The sequence below is a fragment of the Camellia sinensis genome, chromosome 10, assembly GCF_055761805.1.
Source record: "Camellia sinensis isolate YWXY chromosome 10, ASM5576180v1, whole genome shotgun sequence".
NCBI classification, from domain to species: Eukaryota; Viridiplantae; Streptophyta; class Magnoliopsida; order Ericales; family Theaceae; genus Camellia; species Camellia sinensis.
This window is the reverse complement of record NC_138970.1, coordinates 135,965,317-135,985,926: the sequence shown is the minus strand read 5'-3', so window position 1 is coordinate 135,985,926 and position 20,610 is coordinate 135,965,317. Positions and strand designations below refer to the sequence as shown.

General features: G+C 43.6%; 1 protein-coding gene across 1 annotated transcript; it reads left to right on the top strand.

The window, feature by feature from the left end:
- The first annotated feature begins 2,180 nt into the window (after window positions 1–2,180).
- LOC145800713 (uncharacterized) lies at window positions 2,181–3,191 on the top strand. Its single transcript, XM_082890443.1, has one exon. It carries the CDS (start codon window positions 2,181–2,183, stop codon window positions 3,189–3,191), a length of 1,011 nt encoding a protein of 336 aa, XP_082746569.1.
- Window positions 3,192–20,610: the final 17,419 nt, after the last annotated feature.

Genomic DNA, 20,610 nt, shown 5'->3' with positions numbered 1-20,610 from the left:
GAAACTTTAGCACAAGGTATGTAGATGTTATATTAATTAACTCCTACAACTCTCCTTCTTCTTCAATAGTGAGAGATATACTCAAAATCATGGCACTCAAGGGTTGGAATTGTGATTCTAAAGGTGTGTAAGAAGTTAATGTGAATGTTTTGACTTAGTTTAAAATAGCTATGACTCAATTGAGTTGCTTGACTTTTATTATTTGACATGGCTTTGTGTATATGTGTGTCTATATATATGTGTAAAGTTAGGAATCTCATGAAATGGGAAGTGTTTATGAGTGTGGATTAATGATCTAACTTATATTCAAATAAAGTATGTATTTTGATGCTTATTCACATGCATTTGAGCCTTTACATTTGCAATTTATAATTAAGTTTTAAAGCCCTAACCATATTTACAAAAGGATGGAATTGTGCAAAATTTTCAGACCCTTTTGTGCAGAATTGCCGCACGTGCGGGGTACAAGGCCGCACGTGCGGGAGCCCCAGCCGCACGTGCGGGAGTCATGGCCGCACGTGCAGGAAAAATGGCAAATTTTGGAGTTCAACACTGCTAAAAAGGCACGTGCGGGACATCACTGCCGCACGTGCAGGAGGTTTTGCCGCACGTGCGGGAATCCTAGCTGCACGTGCGGCTCAGGCTGGGAAAAACGGGTCGCTCCGTTTTGCGTGTTGGACCTTCTAATATTGTCACAACCTGCAATTAATATTGTCATGATGTTCGTTAAATTAATCGAAGAAACATGAGTCGAGAATTGATTTAACAAGAAAGAGGGAAACTAATGTGTATCTTGTGCATGTGTAGGACACGCTTCAAGAGGATCAAGTGCCCCACCGCAACACAGTGAGTAATAGTACTAGATGCACTTTAATCTCGTTAAGTATTATTGTTATTGACATTGTACTTAATATATATGCCACGTGGAAAGAAATGTGAGGTTATAAAATTTAGAAGTAGTGTGAAGTTGTGAAAGTACCAAAAGAACTTGTGAAGTCATAAAATTGAGACCCAGTGTGAACTATGGAAACATCGAAAGAACTTGTGAAATGTGAATCCATGAGGCCGAGAGCCAACTTGTGAAATATGGATTTAAGAGGCCGAGGGCCAAATTGTGAAACCATGATTCTAAGTTATGGAATTATGAAGCCAAGGGCTAAGTTGTGAACGTGTGAACCCTTTTAGGCCAAGGGCCAATCTATGAGACCGTGAACTGATAAAGTTATTCGGTAAATGTGTACAAATTCAGACACGCTACACGATCTCCGCATTACTTACACTTTTACATGTATTACAATGTTAATAATGTATCGAAGTACTTAAATACTATTGTTCACTGAACCTGGCTCACTTTATGTTATGTCTATTTCTGTAGGTAACCAAGCTGGAGGCTGGCCCTAGTCGGCCACCGTCACACTTTTGTCAGCCTAAGTATAGCCAGGCCCTTGGTTGCAGCCGTTCTTTTATGTAATGTCTTGCCAGATCATGGCATATACTTTCATTATTGGCTTAGGGGGTAATGCATATAATATTGTTGTTCTATGCCCAATCTTGGGGCTGGTTCTGTATATGCTTATGCTTATGTATGTATATGTATATATATAAATATCTAGTTCTCAAATGTGTGCTCCTTATATCTATTCGTCCTATGCGATATTTGTGATCCTGACATGATAGTGGTAGCTCAATGGATGTCATACTTTCTTATATTGTCTTTGTCAGCAATGCTTCCGTTCAGGCCCCTATGTTATATATTTATACCAGGTTTAGTGTCTACTTCCGCACAGAGTGGTATCAGAGCACGAGTTGCTATCTCACACACGAATCCCTTGAGCCTTAGGATGTCTAGAAAAGACTTAGGCATCATGCATGACATCCTAGAATATATGAGAGATCGATGGCAACATTTAATGTACTCTACTAATGCTAACAATTTGAATTATGTTTACTAGATATACTTGAATGATATGCAGGTTATGGTGAGAACAAGGGCAGAAGATCCAGAAGATGCTACTGCAGCACGGTTAGACCGAATGGAAAGAATGATGATGGAAATGGCGGAGACCTTAAGGCAACAACAGCAACAACCGTAACCGCCACTGCCACCGGTACCTCCACCTGCAGTACAAGATTTCCGTGCTGAGGACCGAACCATTACACTCACAAAGGAGTTTAAAAAGATGAAACCACCGTCATTTAAGGGAGGAGTAGAGCCGATGAAAGCTGAAGCATGGGTGCTGGGAATAGAGAAATTGTTCAAAGTATTTCCATGTACTGAAGTCCAGAACGTGCAACTTGCCGCCTTTACTCTTGAAGACGAGGCGCAAAGATGGTGGATGCTTACGAGAACGGTGCATCAGGGCTTAACATGGGATAGATTTTTGGAGTTGTTCTATGATAAGTATTTCCCCCAAAGTATGCGAGATAAAAAGGTGACTGAATTTGAGACCCTTAGACAAGGAAGTAAGACTGTTGCTGAGTATGAAGCCCAATTTGCAGAACTAGCTCGGTTTGCGCCTCATATGGTGGATACGGACTATAAGAAGGCGCGAAAATTTGAAGGGGGATTACGGAGTGCTATTTTAGACCGGGCCAATATGTTAAAGCTACCTACATATGTTGATGTACTAGAAAGGGCAGTTATAGCAGAAGGAAATCTTACTGTGCAGAATCGGATTTCCGAGTGGAAAGGGAAGAGGCAGAACAATCAATGGTCAAAGGGAGTAGTTACGCCACCACATAAGAAGTTTAATTCGGGGAACTCTAGCACCACCACCCCTGCTCAAAACTCCAGTCCTGTGTGTCCAGACTGTGGAAGGCTGCACCATGGGACTTGCCACTGTAAGACTGGAGCTTGTTTTAAGTGTGGTAAAACGAGTCATTTGGTAAGGGATTGCCCACAGTGGACTCAACAAAAGGGCACTAGGACTGCCACTAGTTTCGCGGGATCTACACCGACCCCTAACGCAAAGGCAGCCGCTAAACCTACGAATAATCAAGATACTGCAAGGCAAGGTAGGGTGTTCGCATTGGTTCCAGGTGATGTACAAAACGCGGCAACAGTGGTGTCAGGTACATTTATTGTTCATGGTCATTCTGCGCATGTACTGTTTGATTCTGGCTCCACCCACTCTTTTGTGTCGAAATTATTTGCTCCTAATTTAGATAAAACTGAGGAGAATTTGTCTTAAATGTTGTGTGTGTCTTCTCCTTTGGGAGATTCTCTGCTCTGCACTTCTGTGTACTTAGCTTGTGAACTTTAATTTGGGGATATTCGGGTGTATGCTAATCTATTACCTCTCGACATGACCTATTTTGATGTTATTCTGGGAATGGATTGGCTGAGTGATTATGGTGCAATTACAAACTGTTTGACTAAGCAAATCAATTTCTACCGTCCGGGCCAAGCAGAGTCTATTGTTCAGGGACAGGAAGTAACTTCGCCACCTTATCTGATTTCGGCAATAAAGGCTTGTAAGTTGATTCAAGAAGGGTGTCGGGGGTATTTATGTAGTATTTTGGAGGGGCAAGTGATGAATGGGGATATTGACATGATTCCAGTGGTTCGTGAATTTCTAGATGTTTTTCCCGAAGAATTGCCAGGACAATTGGTAGACCGTGAAATTGAGTTTATCATTGATGTGGCGCCAGAGACTCAACCTATCTCCAAGACTCCGTATAGGATGTCGCCAGCTGAAATGAAAGAATTAAAGATTCAATTGCAGGATTTGCTTGATAAAGGATTTATCCGTCCGAGTGTATCTCCTTGGGGTGCGCCAGTTTTATTTGTGAAAAAGAAGGACGGAACACTTCGGCTATGTATCGATTATAGGGAACTCAATAAAGTAACAATCAAAAACAAGTACCCCTTACCACGGATTGATGATCTATTTGACCAGCTACAAGGGGCACAAGTTTTCTCAAAAATTGACTTACAGTCTAGATACCATCAATTGAAGGTTAAAGCTGATGATGTGGAGAAGACAGCTTTTCGCACTCGGTACGGCCATTACCAATTTCTAGTTATGCCCTTTGGAGTTACTAACGCACCAGCAGCATTTATGGATCTAATGAATCGTGTCTTTAAGCCTTACCTGGATGAGTTTGTGGTTGTCTTCATCGATGATATTCTTATATACTCAAAGAGTGTAGAGGCTCACGAGGATCACCTTCGCCTAATCCTTCAAACACTCCGGGAGAAGAAATTGTATGCAAAGCTAAAGAAATGTGAATTCTGGCTACAAGAGGTGGCATTTCTGGGGCATGTAGTAACCAAGGAGGGAGTCTCTGTTGATCAGCACAAAATTGAGGCAATTGTGAATTGGCCAACTCCTACCAACGTAACTGAGGTGCGTAGTTTTATGGGATTAGCTGGGTATTACAGGAGGTTTGTCCGAAATTTCTCCAAAATCGCTGTGCCGCTTACACAATTGACTCGAAAGGGGGTTGCGTTTGAATGGTCAGAGGGACGGGAATCCGCTTTCCAAGAATTGAAAACAAAGTTGACTACTGCACCAGTTCTGGCCTTACCATCCGGTACCGAAGGGTTTATCATTTACAGTGATGCTTCACACAAAGGGCTTGGTTGTGTACTTATGCAAAATGGACGCGTTATCGCTTATGCCTCCTGACAACTAAAACCCCACAAGAGGAATTATCCCACACACGACCTAGAGTTAGTGGCAGTAGTTTTTGCTTTGAAAATATGGTGACACTATCTCTATGGCACGACCTGCGAAGTCTACACCGATCACAAAAGTCTCAAGTACCTTTTTACCCAAAAGGAATTGAATATGCGGCAGCGGCGATGGTTAGAGTTAATTAAAGATTATAACTTACAGATCCATTACCATCCTGGTAAAGCCAACACAGTTGCGGACGCACTTCGTCGGAAGAATACGGGAGATTTGACAAACCTATTGACGGAGAAAAAGGAGCTGAAGATTGAATTAGATAAAATGAATGTGGACCTTGTAGTACGTGGACAGGAGGCAGTACTAGCAGCAGTAATGGCTCAACCGACTTTATTGGAAGAGATTAAGTTACATCAAATGGAGGATGACACTCTAAGGAAGATATGCAATGAGTTAGAGATGAAACCAAAACCGGGGTTCAACTTTATGGATTCGGTGCTTAAGTTTCAAAACCGAATATGTGTCCCCAGTGTGCTAGAACTTAAACGAAGATTAATGGAAGAAGCACATGCCTCGAGATTTTCAATACATCCGGGAAGTACTAAGATGTACCGGGATTTGAAGCAAAATTTTTGGTGGCCAGGTATGAAAAAGGAAATCACGGAGTTCGTTTCTAAGTGTTTGCAATGTCAGTAAGTAAAAGCGGAACATCAAAGACCAGCAGGCTTGTTACAACCCCTTCAAATTCCGGAATGGAAATGGGAACATTTGACCATGGATTTTGTCGTGGGGTTACCACGGACACCTCGAGGCATGAATTCGATATGGGTCATTGTAGACTGGTTAACTAAGTCTGCTCATTTCTTGCCAGTGAAAACTCAATATAATGCGAATAAGCTTGCAATACTTTATGTAAATGAAATTGTAAGACTTCATGGCATTCCAGTTTCAATTGTGTCGAATAGGGACCCCAAGTTCGTTTCGAGATTTTGGAAAAGTCTGCAGGAAGCCATGGGTACGGAACTTAAGTTCAGCACAGCCTTTCATCCTCAGACTGACGGTCAATCCGAGAGAACGATACAGACTCTAGAAGACATGCTCCGAATGTGTGTGCTAGATTTTCAAGAAAGTTGGGAAACCCATCTACCGTTGATAGAATTTGCATACAACAATAGTTACCATTCGAGTATCGAAATGGCACCTTATGAAGCTCTATATGGAAGACCATGTCGTTCCCCGGTATGTTGGGCCGAAGTTGGAGATAGAGCATTACTAGGACCTGAAATTGTGCAATTAACGACTGAAAAGGTTAAAATTATCCGGGAAAGATTGAAAACGGCTCAAAGCAGACAGAAGAGTTATGCAGATAACCGACGAAGGGATTTGGAATTTGAGGTGGATAGTCATGTGTTCGTGAAAATCACCCCATTGAAAGGGCATCCGAGATTTGGAAAAAGGGGTAAGTTAACACCCCGGTATGTTGGTCCCTTTCAAATTCTGGAAAGAGTAAGCCCGGTAGCTTACCGAGTGGCCCTCCCACCAAACATGAGTCAAGTACACAACGTATTCCATGTCTCTATGCTTCGAGGATACCTGCCCGATCCATCTCATGTCATAGATCACCATTACATTGTGTTAGACGACAAACTAAACTATGAAGAAAAACCACTTCGAATTTTAGATCGGTAAGTAAAGCAGTTACGCAATCGAGAAATCCCAATGGTGAAAGTAGAGTGGCAAGAACATTACGGGACCGAGGCAACTTGGGAAAAGGAGGAGGAAATGCAACATCAATACCCGCATTTGTTTCCGTTTTAAGGTAAAAGCAAGTTTGAGGGACCAAACTTATTTAAGGGGGGGAGAGTGTAATAACCCGACCCTCGTATGTGATTTTAAGATATTTTAAATCTTTGATTATGCCCTTTCGAATGCTTACTGTGAAACTTCATGGGAAACTAAGTTTACATATGTATATTTTATGAATTGAACTTGTATCTGTTAGGTAAGAATAGTATCTGTGACAATTAGAAACAGAAATTTAGGGCCTTAGAGGCTTAATAATCCGAAAGTGATTACGTAATTGGAATCAGCATAATTTTTAAGTAATATTGAGCATTTTTGTGAAATTTCAATTTGGGACGATTAAACGATTAATTTTTGTCCTATTCCCTCCTTATATATATATATATATATGTATGTGTGTGTTCCTTGACCACTGGAAAAACAAAAACAACTTCCTAACTCAATACATGGCTCTGGAGAGAAAAGGTTAGAGGAGAGAAAGGTTGAAAGGTAGAAGGTGGGGAATTGAGAAACTTTAGCACAAGGTATGTAGATGTTATATTAATTAACTCCTACAACTCTCCTTCTTCTTCAATAGTGAGAGATATACTCAAAATCATGGCACCCAAGGGTTGGAATTGTGATTCTAAAGGTGTGTAAGAAGTTAATGTGAATGTTTTGACTTAATTTAAAATAGCTATGACTCAATTGAGTTGCTTGACTTTTATTATTTGACATGGCTTTGTGTATATGTGTGTCTATATATATGTGTAAAGTTAGGAATCTCATGAAATGGGGAGTGTTTATGAGTGTGGATTAATGATCTAACTTATATTCAAATGAAGTATGTATTTTGATGCTTATTCACATGCATTTGAGCCTTTACATTAGCAATTTATAATTAAGTTTTGAAGCCCTAAACATATCTGCAAAAGGATGGAATTGTGCAAAATTTTCGGACCCTTTTGTGCAGAATCGCCGCACGTGCGGGGTACAAGGCCGCACGTGCGGGAGCCCCAGCCACACGTGCGGGAGTCATGGCCGAACGTGCAGGAAAAATGGCAAATTTTGGAGTTCAACACTGCTAAAAAGGCACGTACGGGGCATCACTGCCGCACGTGCGGGAGGTTTTGCCGCACGTGCGGGAATCCTAGCCGCACGTGCGGCTCAGGCTAGGAAAAACGGGTCGCTCTGTTTTGCGTGTTAGACCCTCTAATATTGTCACAACCTGCAATTAATATTGTCATGATGTTCATTAAATTAATCGAAGAAACATGAGTCGAGAATTGATTTAACAAGAAAGAGGGAAACTAATGTGTATCTTGTGCATGTGTAGGACACCCTTAAAGAGGATCAAGTGCCCCGCCGCAACACAGTGAGTAATAGTACTAGATGTACTTTAATCTCGTTAAGTATTATTGTTATTGACATTGTACTTAATATATATGCCACGTGGAAAGAAATGTGAGGTTATAAAATTTAGAAGTAGTGAGAAGTTATGAAAGTACCAAAAGAACTTGTGAAGTCATAAAATTGAGACCCAGTGTGAACTATGGAAACATCGAAAGAACTTGTGAAATGTGAATCCATGAGGCCGAGAGCCAACTTGTGAAATATGGATTTAAGAGGCCGAGGGCCAAATTGTGAAACTATGATTCTAAGTTATGGAATTATGAAGCCAAGGGCTAAGTTGTGAACGTATGAACCCCTTTAGGCCAAGGGCCAATCTATGAGACCATGAACTGATAAAGTTATTCGGTAAATGTGTACAAATTCAGACACGCTACATGATCTCCGCATTACTTACACTTTTACATGTATTACAATGTTAATAATGTATCGAAGTACTTAAATACTATTGTTCACTGAGCCTGGCTCACTCTATGTTATGTCTATTTCTGTAGGTAACCAAGCTGGAGGCCGGCCCTAGTCGGCCACCGTCACACTTTTGTCAGCCTAAGTATAGCCAGGCCCTTGGTCGTAGCCGTTCTTTTATGTATTGTCTTGCCATATCATGGCATATACTTTCGTTATTGGCTTAGGGGGTAATGTATATAATATTGTTGTTCTATGCCCAATCTTGGGGCTGGTTCTGTATATGCTTATGCTTATGTATGTATATGTATATATATAAATATCTAGTTCTCAAATGTGTGCTCCTTATATCTATTCGTCCTATGCGATATTTGTGATCCTGGCATGATAGTGGTAGCTCAATGGATGTCATACTTTCTTATATTTTCTTTGTCAGCAATGCTTCCGTTCAGGCCCCTATGTTATATATTTATACCAGGTTAGTGTCTACTTCCGCATAGGTCATGCCCGATCTTTTAGGGGTAGGGTTGGGGCGTGACAAGAAAGTCGTCCTTCGGACTGACTTTGTACAAATCCCTGGAGTCCACACATACCCGAATTCTGCCGTCCTTTTTCGGCACCGAAACTTTATTGGCCAACCAAGTAGGGTATTCAGATACCAACAGGAACCTTGCGTCAATCTGCTTGGTGACCTCTTCTTTGGTTTTGAAAGCCCAGTCTGGGCGGATCCTTTGGAGCTTCTGCTTAACAGGTCGGGGTTTTGGGTCAAGAGGGATCCGGTGCTATACAATCGGAGGATCGATTCCAGGCATGTCTTCATAGGACCACATGAAAACATCTTCGAAATCTTTTAATAAAGCGACTAAGTGCTCGCGCTCCTCCGAAGACAACGTGGACCCAATCTGGACCAGCCGTGGGTCTTCCTTAGTACCAACCTTAATTGTGGTGATTTTATCAAACAAAGGTTTTACAAACTTCTCCTGCTCTTGATCAATCAAACGTTGTAAAATCAGAGGAATTTCTTCCTCGTCGTTTTCATCAAAATTTTGAAAGTCTTGATTAATTCAATAAATTAAAGGCACAGAAAAGTACTCGGAAGCCACAGCTGTACCATTCTCATTAATAACATCCAGTCCGCCCGATTCCTTTGTTACAATAGACTGAAAGGAAAAAGAAAAAGGCGATCTGGATAGGATAGTGGCATCCGGGTTATCACCACCAAGAATACCGGACTCAGACTTAGAAGAGCTAGAATCTGATTCCGACTCCACAGACTCAGTGGAATCAGATTCCGGTTCACTACTTGCCCCGGAACTGCTCGATAAAAAGTCCTCCTCAAATTGCCACACGAGGGAGGGTGCGATGGATGCATCAAGAATGCCTGAAGATGGGGCCACAGCCGCTTCATCCTCGATCATGGAAACTGAGAAGTTATCCGCCAAGCACTCTGGTACGATCTGAGGATCTGAGAAGAGATGAGCCAGCGCTACCCCCATCTCAATTTCTGTGCTCTCGGAATCCTTCTCCTTGCACTGTTCAGCCTCAGCAGGTGGGTTTGTCTGCTCTTCGGCAACTTCATCCCGGGACAACTGAAGATCAAAAAAGATTTCGAAGCCGGGCAAACGCCACTTCTCTAAATTCAACCAGGGCTAAGGGAAGCCGCAAAACGGGAAGTCTTCCCCCTCCCGGACAAAGCGTCTATTCAGGGTCCCCTGGATAGGTCGGTGCACTAACTCAGAATGCTTTCCAGCTTGCATTGCCCTGGCTCTTCCGGCCATCTCCCTTCTTTCCCTCGCCCAATCTTTTTTGGTAGGCAGATAACCTAAGCCAAAGGTATATGGGTTATGCGGCACTTCGGCGGATGCTACAATGCCCTTTCGGCCACTTCGCCCTAATCCCATTCCGAGTATGTGCTAAAGCTTGTTCATAAGGTAGACAGACTGTGTACTGGCGTATAGCCCCTCATTAACAGCTAGCACATCCTGTATATCCCGGGCCTCAGCTAGGGTGAATCCTGACAAAAATATATCTTCCACGCCATGCTCAATCTCCAGAACTGGTGTAGAAACCTCTGGCAGGGGATGTATTGAAGAATTTCCAAAAACAATTGCCACTCCCTTCCCGTGGGGGTACTTTAGCATTTGGTGTAAGGTGGAAGAGACGGCTTTCACCTGGTGCAAACCACGGCCACCCAAGGAGTACATTGAAGGTTGCGCGAACATCCAAGACATGAAACTCAATGTCCTGTTGCCCTGGACCAACCTGAGTCTTAATGTGTACGGTCCTCATCACCTCCCTGCTGGTATTATCATAGGCCCGAATCACCTGGGCCATAGGTACGAAATCCGCGGGCTTCACCCTGATAGCATACACCGTTCTCGACGGACATACATTAATTACGGACCCTGTGTCGACCAGGACCACCGGTATCCATTTCTCTCTACACTGTACAGAGATGTAGAGTGGTTTGTTATGGTCTAAGCCCTCGGGCGGTAGTTCTTTGTCGGTGAAGGTCAAGGTTGGGAAAGCTCCTCCCGGAAAAACCAGCCCTACCAACTGTTTGGGTATGGTATCAATTGAAAGCTTGGCCTTATCCATGGCAGTAAGGACGGCCTGTCTGTGAACCCTTGAGGCCATAAGCACTCCCCAGATGGTGATGTCTGCTTGGATTTTCTTAAGCTGCTTCAGTATAGCCTCCTCCTCCAGCAGTTTTTCCTTCTGCCTCTCTGCTTCTTTGTCCTTCCTGGACGCCTTCGGCTGGTCCAAGTGTGGGGGCTTGAAATACCGCCCACTCCTGGTCATATGGTCAACCTCCTCAACATACCAGGTGTCATCTGGCTGGTTCTGCCCCCAGTCCTCGTCGGTGTGGGCAAGACGTAAGTCATCGTCTTCCCACCACATCCCGTCGGCAAGCGACAGACAGCTGTTCGGCTTCGTTGCAACTGTTTCTGTGCTCACAGCACATTTCGTCCCCGCAGGGGCTTCGGCCTTCCTAGCCCTCTCAAGATCCTCGACCTTTTCTTGCTCAAGCCGTTTCAATGCAGCCTCCTGTTCAGTATCTACTGTACTCAAACTGCCCGGATCCCGAGCAAAATTCTTAGCACAGGTGCTCTCCGGCGATTTCTCCTGTTTCTCGGCCATTCCAGCCACTGTTGATATTTCGGCTTCTGATTGCTCCTGTTTTGGCTGAGACACCTCAACCACATCTGGCTCGTCGGTGAGCCACCCCGTATGCTCTATCGATCCATCCAAGTCGAACCAGTTGATGTTCACATCCCCTGAGTCCTACTCGTTGAAGAACTGCAGATTGGCAATGTCCTCTTCCAGCTCTGCTAGGTCATCTAACCCCTGACCAGGTCCATCCTCCCGAACCACGTTGATCTCTGCCCCAACTGGCAACTCTACCCTCGGCTTAGCCTGGTCTGTTGATGTGATATAACCACTCGGGTTGTATGCAACGCTCCCAGACCCCTTGGGCTCTGAATCAACATTCTCATCTACCTCCAAAGTCATCCCAGTTTTATCTTCGACGGTCACCACCACCGGTTAAAGTTGGGTTTGGGAGGTGCTCAACATGCGCAAGTCCGTGCTATCTGGGATGAACACCTCAGGCCTGGGTAGATAGGAGGGTGTGATATATATGCTTGGGTCATATGGAATGGTCGTGGTTTGGATCAGGTTGATGTGTTTGGGTGGTGGAGCTTGGTTATGTGGTGGGATTGGGTTGGTGGCGACATTTGGCTTCTCTAGAGACGCAATCACCTTGTTGTCAATAAGATCCTAGATCTAATGATGCAGTCTGTAGCACAAGTCGGTGTTGTGACCGTGTTGTTGGTAAAAGGCACAATATTTGGCCAGGTTATGGGAAGGAGGAAGTTTGTCTGGTAATGGCCGCGGCTCCCGAGGCTTCAAATGCCCTTTCCTGATTAGAACCCCCAGAGCTTTGGACAGAGGCATGTACAGTGGAGTAAAGGTTCTCTAGCCTCGAGGTGGATATCTGGCAATTTGTGAGCTGGTTCCAGACGCACCGGTGAAGGGTGTAGCTGTAGGTGTTTTTGGAGTGGTGTTGGTGACCATGCCCACATCAAAAGTTCTGGTAGCTGCAACCCTACTCGTGCCTACATTTGAATTGCGTGTAAACGCCCTCTTGGGTTGTTCCCTGTCTTGGTCGATCAGACCCTGCTTCATAGTGTTTTCAATCTGTACCCTAATCTCGTGTAAGTCCGCAAAGGTAGAGAGGTGTAAGACGATCATTTTCTACATCAGCTTGGGTTGGAGGTTGCGCACAACCATCCTTATCTGATCCTTCTCCAATGGCCGGGTTGTCATTATGAAGGCTTGGCCCTCCATTAAGTGACAAAGTCAGAAAAGCCTTTTTTCTGCTTTTGCCTGGTCACTTCAAGATCACGGGTCGTGACCTCAATCTGGGTGTTGTAGGAATATTGTGCGACGAAGGCCTCAGCCATTTCCTCCCAGCTCCTTTTCACTGAGTCCTCCAGCTTGGCGTACTAAATAGCCGCAATACCCGATAGGGTCCGGCCGAAGAGTTATAGTTTCTGGAGTCTCGTCAAGCCCATTGGGGGCAAAATATTCGAAAACAACCTCAGATGAACCATAGGGTCACCCGAGCCGTCAAAACGGTCAATGTGGGGCATCTTGAATCTGTTCGGCAATGTTACCACTGAATCAGTGTAACCATCCTCTATGTCTGGAATGAAATTGACCTCCTGGGCCCATTTAAACAGCTTTTCGAGCTTAATCATCTTCAGAGCGGTTGGGTCCATCTCAGATTCAAACGGTGTATCTATTGAGAAGGCCGGTGTCTTTGAAATCTGCAGTAGAACTGTTGGCGGGACTGGCCCTATTGGAGCGTCCGTATCTTCCTGGATGTTTGCAGTATCCCCGAGTGTTGGAACTCTAGGTAGGGGTGGGGGTGGATGCGAAGCAGATGCTCCGACTTGTCGTGGTTGCTGTTGTTACTGAAGTCTGGCAATCAGCTCTATCTGTTGAGCAACAACCTCTGCCTGACGCGCGGCAAACTCTGCCTGGCGGGGAGCATCCCGCTGCATGGCTTACATGGTCTCTTGGAGCTGACGCATCATGTCCTCCATACTTGCCATAAAGTGCTGATCTTGCTGAATAGGTGTATCTCTCTCTGTGGTAGAAATGAAAACCTCAACCCGACTACTCACTGGTGGAGTAGACAATGATCGCTGAACCAACGACTGTTGTACTGATACTCTCTGCCTAACTACCCTCCGTCTTGTAACCGGGGGTAATGAAAAGAACACTGCTTGTCCGTCAACTAGATCCTCGGATCGATGAAGCCTTTTACCTCTAACCCAGAGTGCTTTAGGGGAAACTGCCTCTTCAGAAGCAATGATGCTATACTACCTTACAAAAAGATAACTAAAGTAAAATAAGGAAACAAACAACCAGAAAAACAGACAGCATTTTGGCTTAAATAAGCACAGCACACAATTGACATTGTAAGCTGAACACACTGTTCTCAACAGTGATCGTTGTCCCCAAATCACTACCTCAAATCTGATACCCCCAAATACTGATGTCCTTAGACTGATACCCAGACTTGCAAACTGATACATGCATTCCCTGTAGAGACACACTTTAAAAGCACACAGCAAGCAAGTGAGAGCCAAAACACTCCTATGGAGGGGTAGGGTTTCCCTGTCCTATCTTGTCAGGAGCTAGGGTTTCACTACGCACGCAGCGCTTTTCAAACAACCTACAATTAGGTAAGCAACCTGTCCTAGTTTGGAATGGTCTTTACGGATTTCGATATGCACCAGCTCGAATGGTCAAAAAGAGTGCCTCGTCATAACCGAGGTTTGTGTTCCCATCGTGGCAGAGCCCGTAACCGGTCAGCCTTGCGGCACACTTTTCTAAGCAAGCCTCCAACAAACCGTTCAGGAATAAGACATGACAAACACGTTGACTTAGGCACACCAATGCAAATGCAATGCAAAGAAACACATAAGTGTAGACAAAACAACATATCATGATTTTGAGCAGAGTCGCCAGAAACTGTAGACCGCCCGAACTCCGCTCCGCTCGTGAGGGCGCGAATTGCAGTTCCAGCTACTATAGTTCGGACTCCTGTCACGGTTCTGAATCTAATCTCACAAAAAGCAATGTGAGACTGATAAATCACCAAAGAGTCCAAATCCGGCAATTGGTTTCGAAAAATTAATTTTGAATTAGAAAGTGCTAAACATGGACTGCTTTGCCAGATTTCAAAGTCACCACCTAAATATTTTGTTTTGTGAAATTTAGGAAACCCTGACTCGTGCCTAAGGCCACCTGTCCGTCATCACCAAAGTTGCCTCGGCTCAGGAACTTGGGTACGAGAGGAGAAGGTCCTGAAATGAACACCCCCGCTTGTCCGATCAAAGGATCGGCCTCTACTAACATGATATGTTGTTTTTGAAAACACGTGTTCTTATTCTTATTATTAATCTAACTTACTATGTGATGCGCACAACATACAAGTACAGACTAAATCACTTGATTTGGAACAAAACATCTCATGTTTGTTTTTCAAAAATGGTTTGAAGATGCTACTGCCAAGTAGGCTGAAACGCAAATTTGCCACCAAATAAGGTGGGCTTAAAAACATGATGATTTGCCACTTCAAGTGGGCTTAAAAACTCACATTTCGATGAATTGTTCCAATTCAAGTAATGAAGCCATCATCCACATGCATTCATGCAATTAAACACTTAAGCAAATAGCCTCATGGCAAGCATGCTATCATGGCAGTCACTTACACACATGCAAGGATACTAAAGCATAAACACTCACAGTGTACTCCGAGCCAAAACAAAAGCTAGTTAGTAATCAATGCATGATCCTAGCTATGTCAACAATGCCTAATACAACACATGCAAAATGAAACTAAGTAGGCTCGGCTATCTAGAATGGCATATGAATGAAACACTTGATAACATACGTTGAGACACGTATTCAAGAAAGTGTATTGAAATACAATGCAGTTTGAATGATGCGCCGAGCTCAGTGCATGCAAGACAAAATGAATGATGCATGCATGCAAACATAAGTATGCTAATTGAAAAATGCCCTAAAACTAACCATCAAAAGCTGGTAAATAAAAGGGAGAAAGACGTGGGGTTGGAAGACATTCACACACACAAGCACACTTATTACAAAATTTGCCCTCTCGACAGAGGGTCCGAATAATAAGCTAACTAGTTACGCTAATTAAACTAATTATTACAAACCAAAACTAATTAACTATTCCTAGTTAACTAATTATTACAAAACAAATCGATTAATTAAGCGCATTAACTAATTAAGTACAAAACCGACGAATTAGCTAACTAAGTAAAGCAGTTAAAGCAGTTAAAAGGCCTCGAGATGAGGGATGCATGCATGCTCGATCGCCTCGCTGGGAAATCCATTGCTATGCCACCAATTGTCTCTGTTTGGACTTGATTTGATCTCTGAAAATTGCACAAACTTCCAGATTGCTTTTGCTCCAACATGGGGACCTCCTCGTTGGCTACTGACTAGAGAGGGGGCTGTAGACCACCTGTAGGCTAGAAAAACTGGTTGTAGACCAGAAAAAAGTGGTTGGTCGACCACCCTTACTGGTCGGCCGACCAAAAAATTTGCCAAACTCCAGTTTTGCTGCAGTAGAGAACAACAAAGGGCACAACAGTGTATTTGCAAGATATGTGTGCACAACCACCCTCCCTATTATTTCTCAAGCTCAACGGAGTGTGGTACTCGACTCTTGGGCCACCGACCGAGCATCGCAATGCACGATGGCCGAGAAGCCAAGTTTGCACAAGTCAATGTCAATGAATGCACACAAATAACACACAAGGGCCTCCACCTCTATCATGCTAGATCAATAGGGTCAGCGACCGAGAAATGAGGTGCGTTTCATCACTTCAAGTATGAAACGTCCCTCATTTCTCGTGTTTGGATCAACATCCGATCCAAACACAATGCAATGCAACACACATGCAAGCAACATGCTTATCTAACAATGTTAATGTGGCATGCACAAGGTTCTAACATATGAACAATGCATGCATGGCATGTTTGGAGGCCAAGAACATCAAAGCTAGTAAAGAGCATCTCACAAAAGGCATGCAATACCAAGTTTAAATGGTTAAACCAACTTTGGACAAACCTAAACCATGCCAAAATAGTGGCCTAAATGCGCAGAGATGATAGCATGAAAGACAAGAAAATGACGCTCATGCATTAACCCATGAACAAAGCATAGAAGCACAACTCTCAAACATAATGAAGAAGTGACAAATGTGAGAGTGTAGCTACACTATATGCACTGAAATCATGTGTGAAATGATGTTAAATCATCCAAACAACACAAGCATAACATCCTAAGGACCTTGAATAATTAGGCTAGTCAAAGCTATTGCACGACAACCATGCATGAAAAATCCCATATGGCCCAAACTACTCAAAACAGAGTTGAGGCATACTGAATCAAGGCCAAAAACATGCCGAAACATTGGCTCAAAATGCAAGCAAAGCGTACTCATTCAATGGCTCACAAACAAGGCATAAGGCATAACCCTCGAGAGCAATGAAAGAGTGATAAACATTAGAGTATAGCAAAGACATAAGCTCTGAAATTACATTCCAAATGATCCCATATCATGCACATATCACAAATAAGGCATGCTAGGAGGCTCAAAGCTTAAGACTAGTTGAGGTAGTTGCACCATAGGCATATCAAACAACCCCAAAGGGCCAAGATGACTCAAAACAATCCCTAGGCAGGTCAAAACAATGCCAAAACATGCATGGAGTAGAGCTAACACATGTTAGAATGGGAGGCATAAAGCATGACGCATGCAAGGCCAATGAGTGGGATTACACTACACATACCAAAACCAAGCATGAGGTGACTCCAGCAACAAAAATCAGAGTTGCAATATGGTAAAATAACACCAAAAACACGCTGAGATGGTAGCCCAAAAGCTTAGGCAAGCATGCATACATATTGGCTCATAAATGAAGCATAAGGCTCAACCCTCAAAAAGCATTGGCACAAAAGTGGGTAGACAACCCCTAACTCAAACAAGACCTCAAACAAACACTTTTAATACTTAAAAATGAAGCTTTTTTTAGTTGACAACTAGGCCAAAATAAGCATGCAAAGGTGGCCTAAACTAATACAAAAACAAGCCTAAAAAGGGGTATATGCTTACCCTTGAAGAACCACAACAAGATAGCAACTTTTCTGAGCTAAAACCAGCTTTTGAGTCCAAGCAAAACCCTCAGGTACCTCAACAACAAGATTGTTGTGTTTGAGTAGGTGGTTGTGTGCAAAAGTGTAGAAACAACACTTTTAAGCACAAATATAGAGAGAGAGGGATATGTTTCGCCCTAATATTTTTTGAACCTTGAACAAGAGGGAGAAGGCTCCCTTATATAGAATTTCATTCCTCAAGCTTGTTAGACAAGCTAGAGGCTTGGTGCAATCCCTCTATACATATGTATGGAGGATGCCTTCTGTGCCCAACAGCTGGCACAGTTGGCAAGGAAAATATCTGCAGAAAGTACAGAAAGGCCACCGACCAGTTAAAGTGCTTGACCAACCACTCCCACTAGTCGACCGACCACAAAAAGTGGTCTACAGGGAATAAAACTGGTCGACAAGGGAGGAAGCGGGTCTGCAGAGAGAGTAAGAGGTGGTGGCAGGCTGCCAACCACCTTAGGTGGTCCACAGACCACCCACCCTAGCTGGCCGACCAGCAAAAGTGGCTGGCAGGGAAGAAAAGTGTTCTACAGGGGGGAAAACTGGTGTACACCCCTGTTCCACCCCCCAAGCAAGGGGTAACAAGGTTTGGTTCAAAAACAAACCAAAAAGGAAGAAAGACAATAGTCCGCAGGACAAGGCACTCAGCCAGAAGCCCCGAAAACTAGTCTACGAGCCACGACAAGTGGCCTACGAGAGGGAAAGGTAGCCTACGGCTACAAAAAGTGGCCTACAGGCCTCTGTTTCTCTCTAGGCAAAGGCAACAAGGCATGGTCCAAAAACCAGGCCAAGTGGAGGAAGTTAAGAGGTCCCGAGACAAGGCGCTTAGCCAAAGGCTCCGGAAACTCAAAACGAGCACAAACAAGCACAATCACCGATTGCACAGACGATGACGTCTGAGTCTTAAGGTCGGTCAAAAATGGGGTGTCTACATATTGCATGCACCGAGGCTTGGCTCATCATTCTGGCTTGCATTGTTAGCCTAACGCTTCTTTAAATATGTGCTTAGACCGCATGCTATCAAATTGATTCATATGCCATACTAATAGCCGAGCCTTTTTAGATTGCATATCGCATGTGTTGCATTAGTCATATTGCATAGTTAGGGATCATGCATTTTTCTAACTAATTTCTCTTTTGGGTTGGAGTACTAGGTGATCCTTTACTTGCTTTAGCTTATCGCATGCGTGTGATTGTTGTCACGCTTAGCATGCTTGCCATGAGGCTAAGTGCTTAATTGCTATAATTCCTTGAATGCCTGTGGATGAAAGCTTATTTCTTGAATTGGAATAATTTGAGTAAATGTTCATATGCCTTCACTTTTTCAAGTGGTACATCTTCAAAGCAACTTTCAAAATGAACTTGAATTGAAATGTTCCAATTCTTGCAAATAAGTCTATACTTGTGTGTGTGCGCATCACATAGTAATGCTAGCCTAATAATCGGAACAAGAACAAATAATGTAAATAAGATTCATATCATGATTAGTAGAGACTGATCTTTGATCAGGCGAGCGGGGGTGTTCAATTCATTCATGACCTTCCCCTCTCGTGCCGCAGTTTCTGAGCTGAGACAATCTTGGTGATGAAGGACACGTGGCCTTTGGTACGAGTCATGGGTTTCCTAGATTTTTCAAAATATTTAGGTGGCGACTCTATGTCTGGCAAAGCAATCCATTTTTGGCAATTTGATTCAAAATTGATTTTTCAAAAGATTTGTCGAATTTGGACTCTCTGGCGATTCTCTATTTCACATTGCACTTGTGAGATTAGATTCAGAACTGCGGGAGTTTGATACTATAGGGCTTCTTTCGACTTCCGAAAGGGCGTGCAAAAAAGTCAAGCTACAGTTTCTGGCAACTCTGTTGGGGAAATTAGAGAACTTGACTCGAAATTCATGATATGAAATTTGATCTACACTTATATGTTTTTTTGCATTGCATTTGCATTGGTGCGTTTAAGTCACTGTGTTTGCCATCTGCTATTCCTGGACAGTTTACTAGAGGCTTGCCTGAAAAGCTTGCCAAAAGGCTGACTAGTCACGGGCTCTACCATGATGGGAACACAATCCTTGGAACTAGACTACCGCTGTATCGTTTGATCCTCCTTTCACTTCTTGGTGTTAGGTATGAGAGGTATATTAGGTAGTCTTGTCGAGGCATCCTTTTTGGCCATTTGGCCTAGTTGCATATCGAAAGCCGTAGAGACTGTTACAAACTAAGATAGGATGCTCACACGAATACAGGATTGCGTCAAACCGCTTTGTTTGAATAGAAAACCCTAGTTCTTGACAAAACTAGGACAGGGTATCCCTTGGCTCTCACTTAATTGGTATGTGCTTTACAGTGAAACTGTAAAGGAATGTGCGTAACAGTTGCAAGTTACGTATCCGTTTTGGGGAAAGAATTCAGTGTTGAGTGTAGTCCTACAACTTTGATTACATTTGTGCGTTGCAAACATTTGAGCTGAGGTGCTGTGCAGTTTCTGATTACTGCTTTCTTTTTGCTAGGAAGTATAACACCATGGCTTTAGACAGTTCGGATATCACCCAAGTGCTCTGGACCCGTGTGAGGAGGCTTTGCAAAGCCGGAGATCTTCTTAGGGGACAGCCCGTGTTTACTTCATTTCCATCGGTTACTAGAAGGATGAGAGTCAAGCAGAGTTCACCGGTCGAATTTCTACAACAGTCACCCTTCAATTCACCTGCATCTAGTCAGGCTCAGAGATAGTCCTCGACACCTAGTCCAGCACAAGATCATTCATCCATTCCGATGGCACAGTATCCCCCAGTTGATATGAAGGACTTGATTCATTATCTCCAACAAACAGTCGAAACCTTATAGCAAGACGCTACTCGTCAGGACGAGGTCATAGCCCGTCAAGCTGAGGTATAAAATTGGCTACAATAACAACAATCACAGCCCACAGTGACTTTTGTATCCCACGCATCTCCTATGAGCATCCCAGCTCCCGGAGCCACTGCCTATACTGCCAATGCCCATGTTTAAAATTAGGGTAATCCAGCAGAGCCGATCCCACAGGCCTCCAAAGCACCTATGTATCCAATTGAAGCTCCATTTGAATTTGAAGTTGACCCAACTGT

What these genes read in the sequence shown, in the direction of transcription:
- LOC145800713 (XM_082890443.1), top strand. Translation starts at nt 2,181, where the DNA reads ATGAAACCACCGTCATTTAAGGGAGGAGTAGAGCCGATGAAAGCTGAA.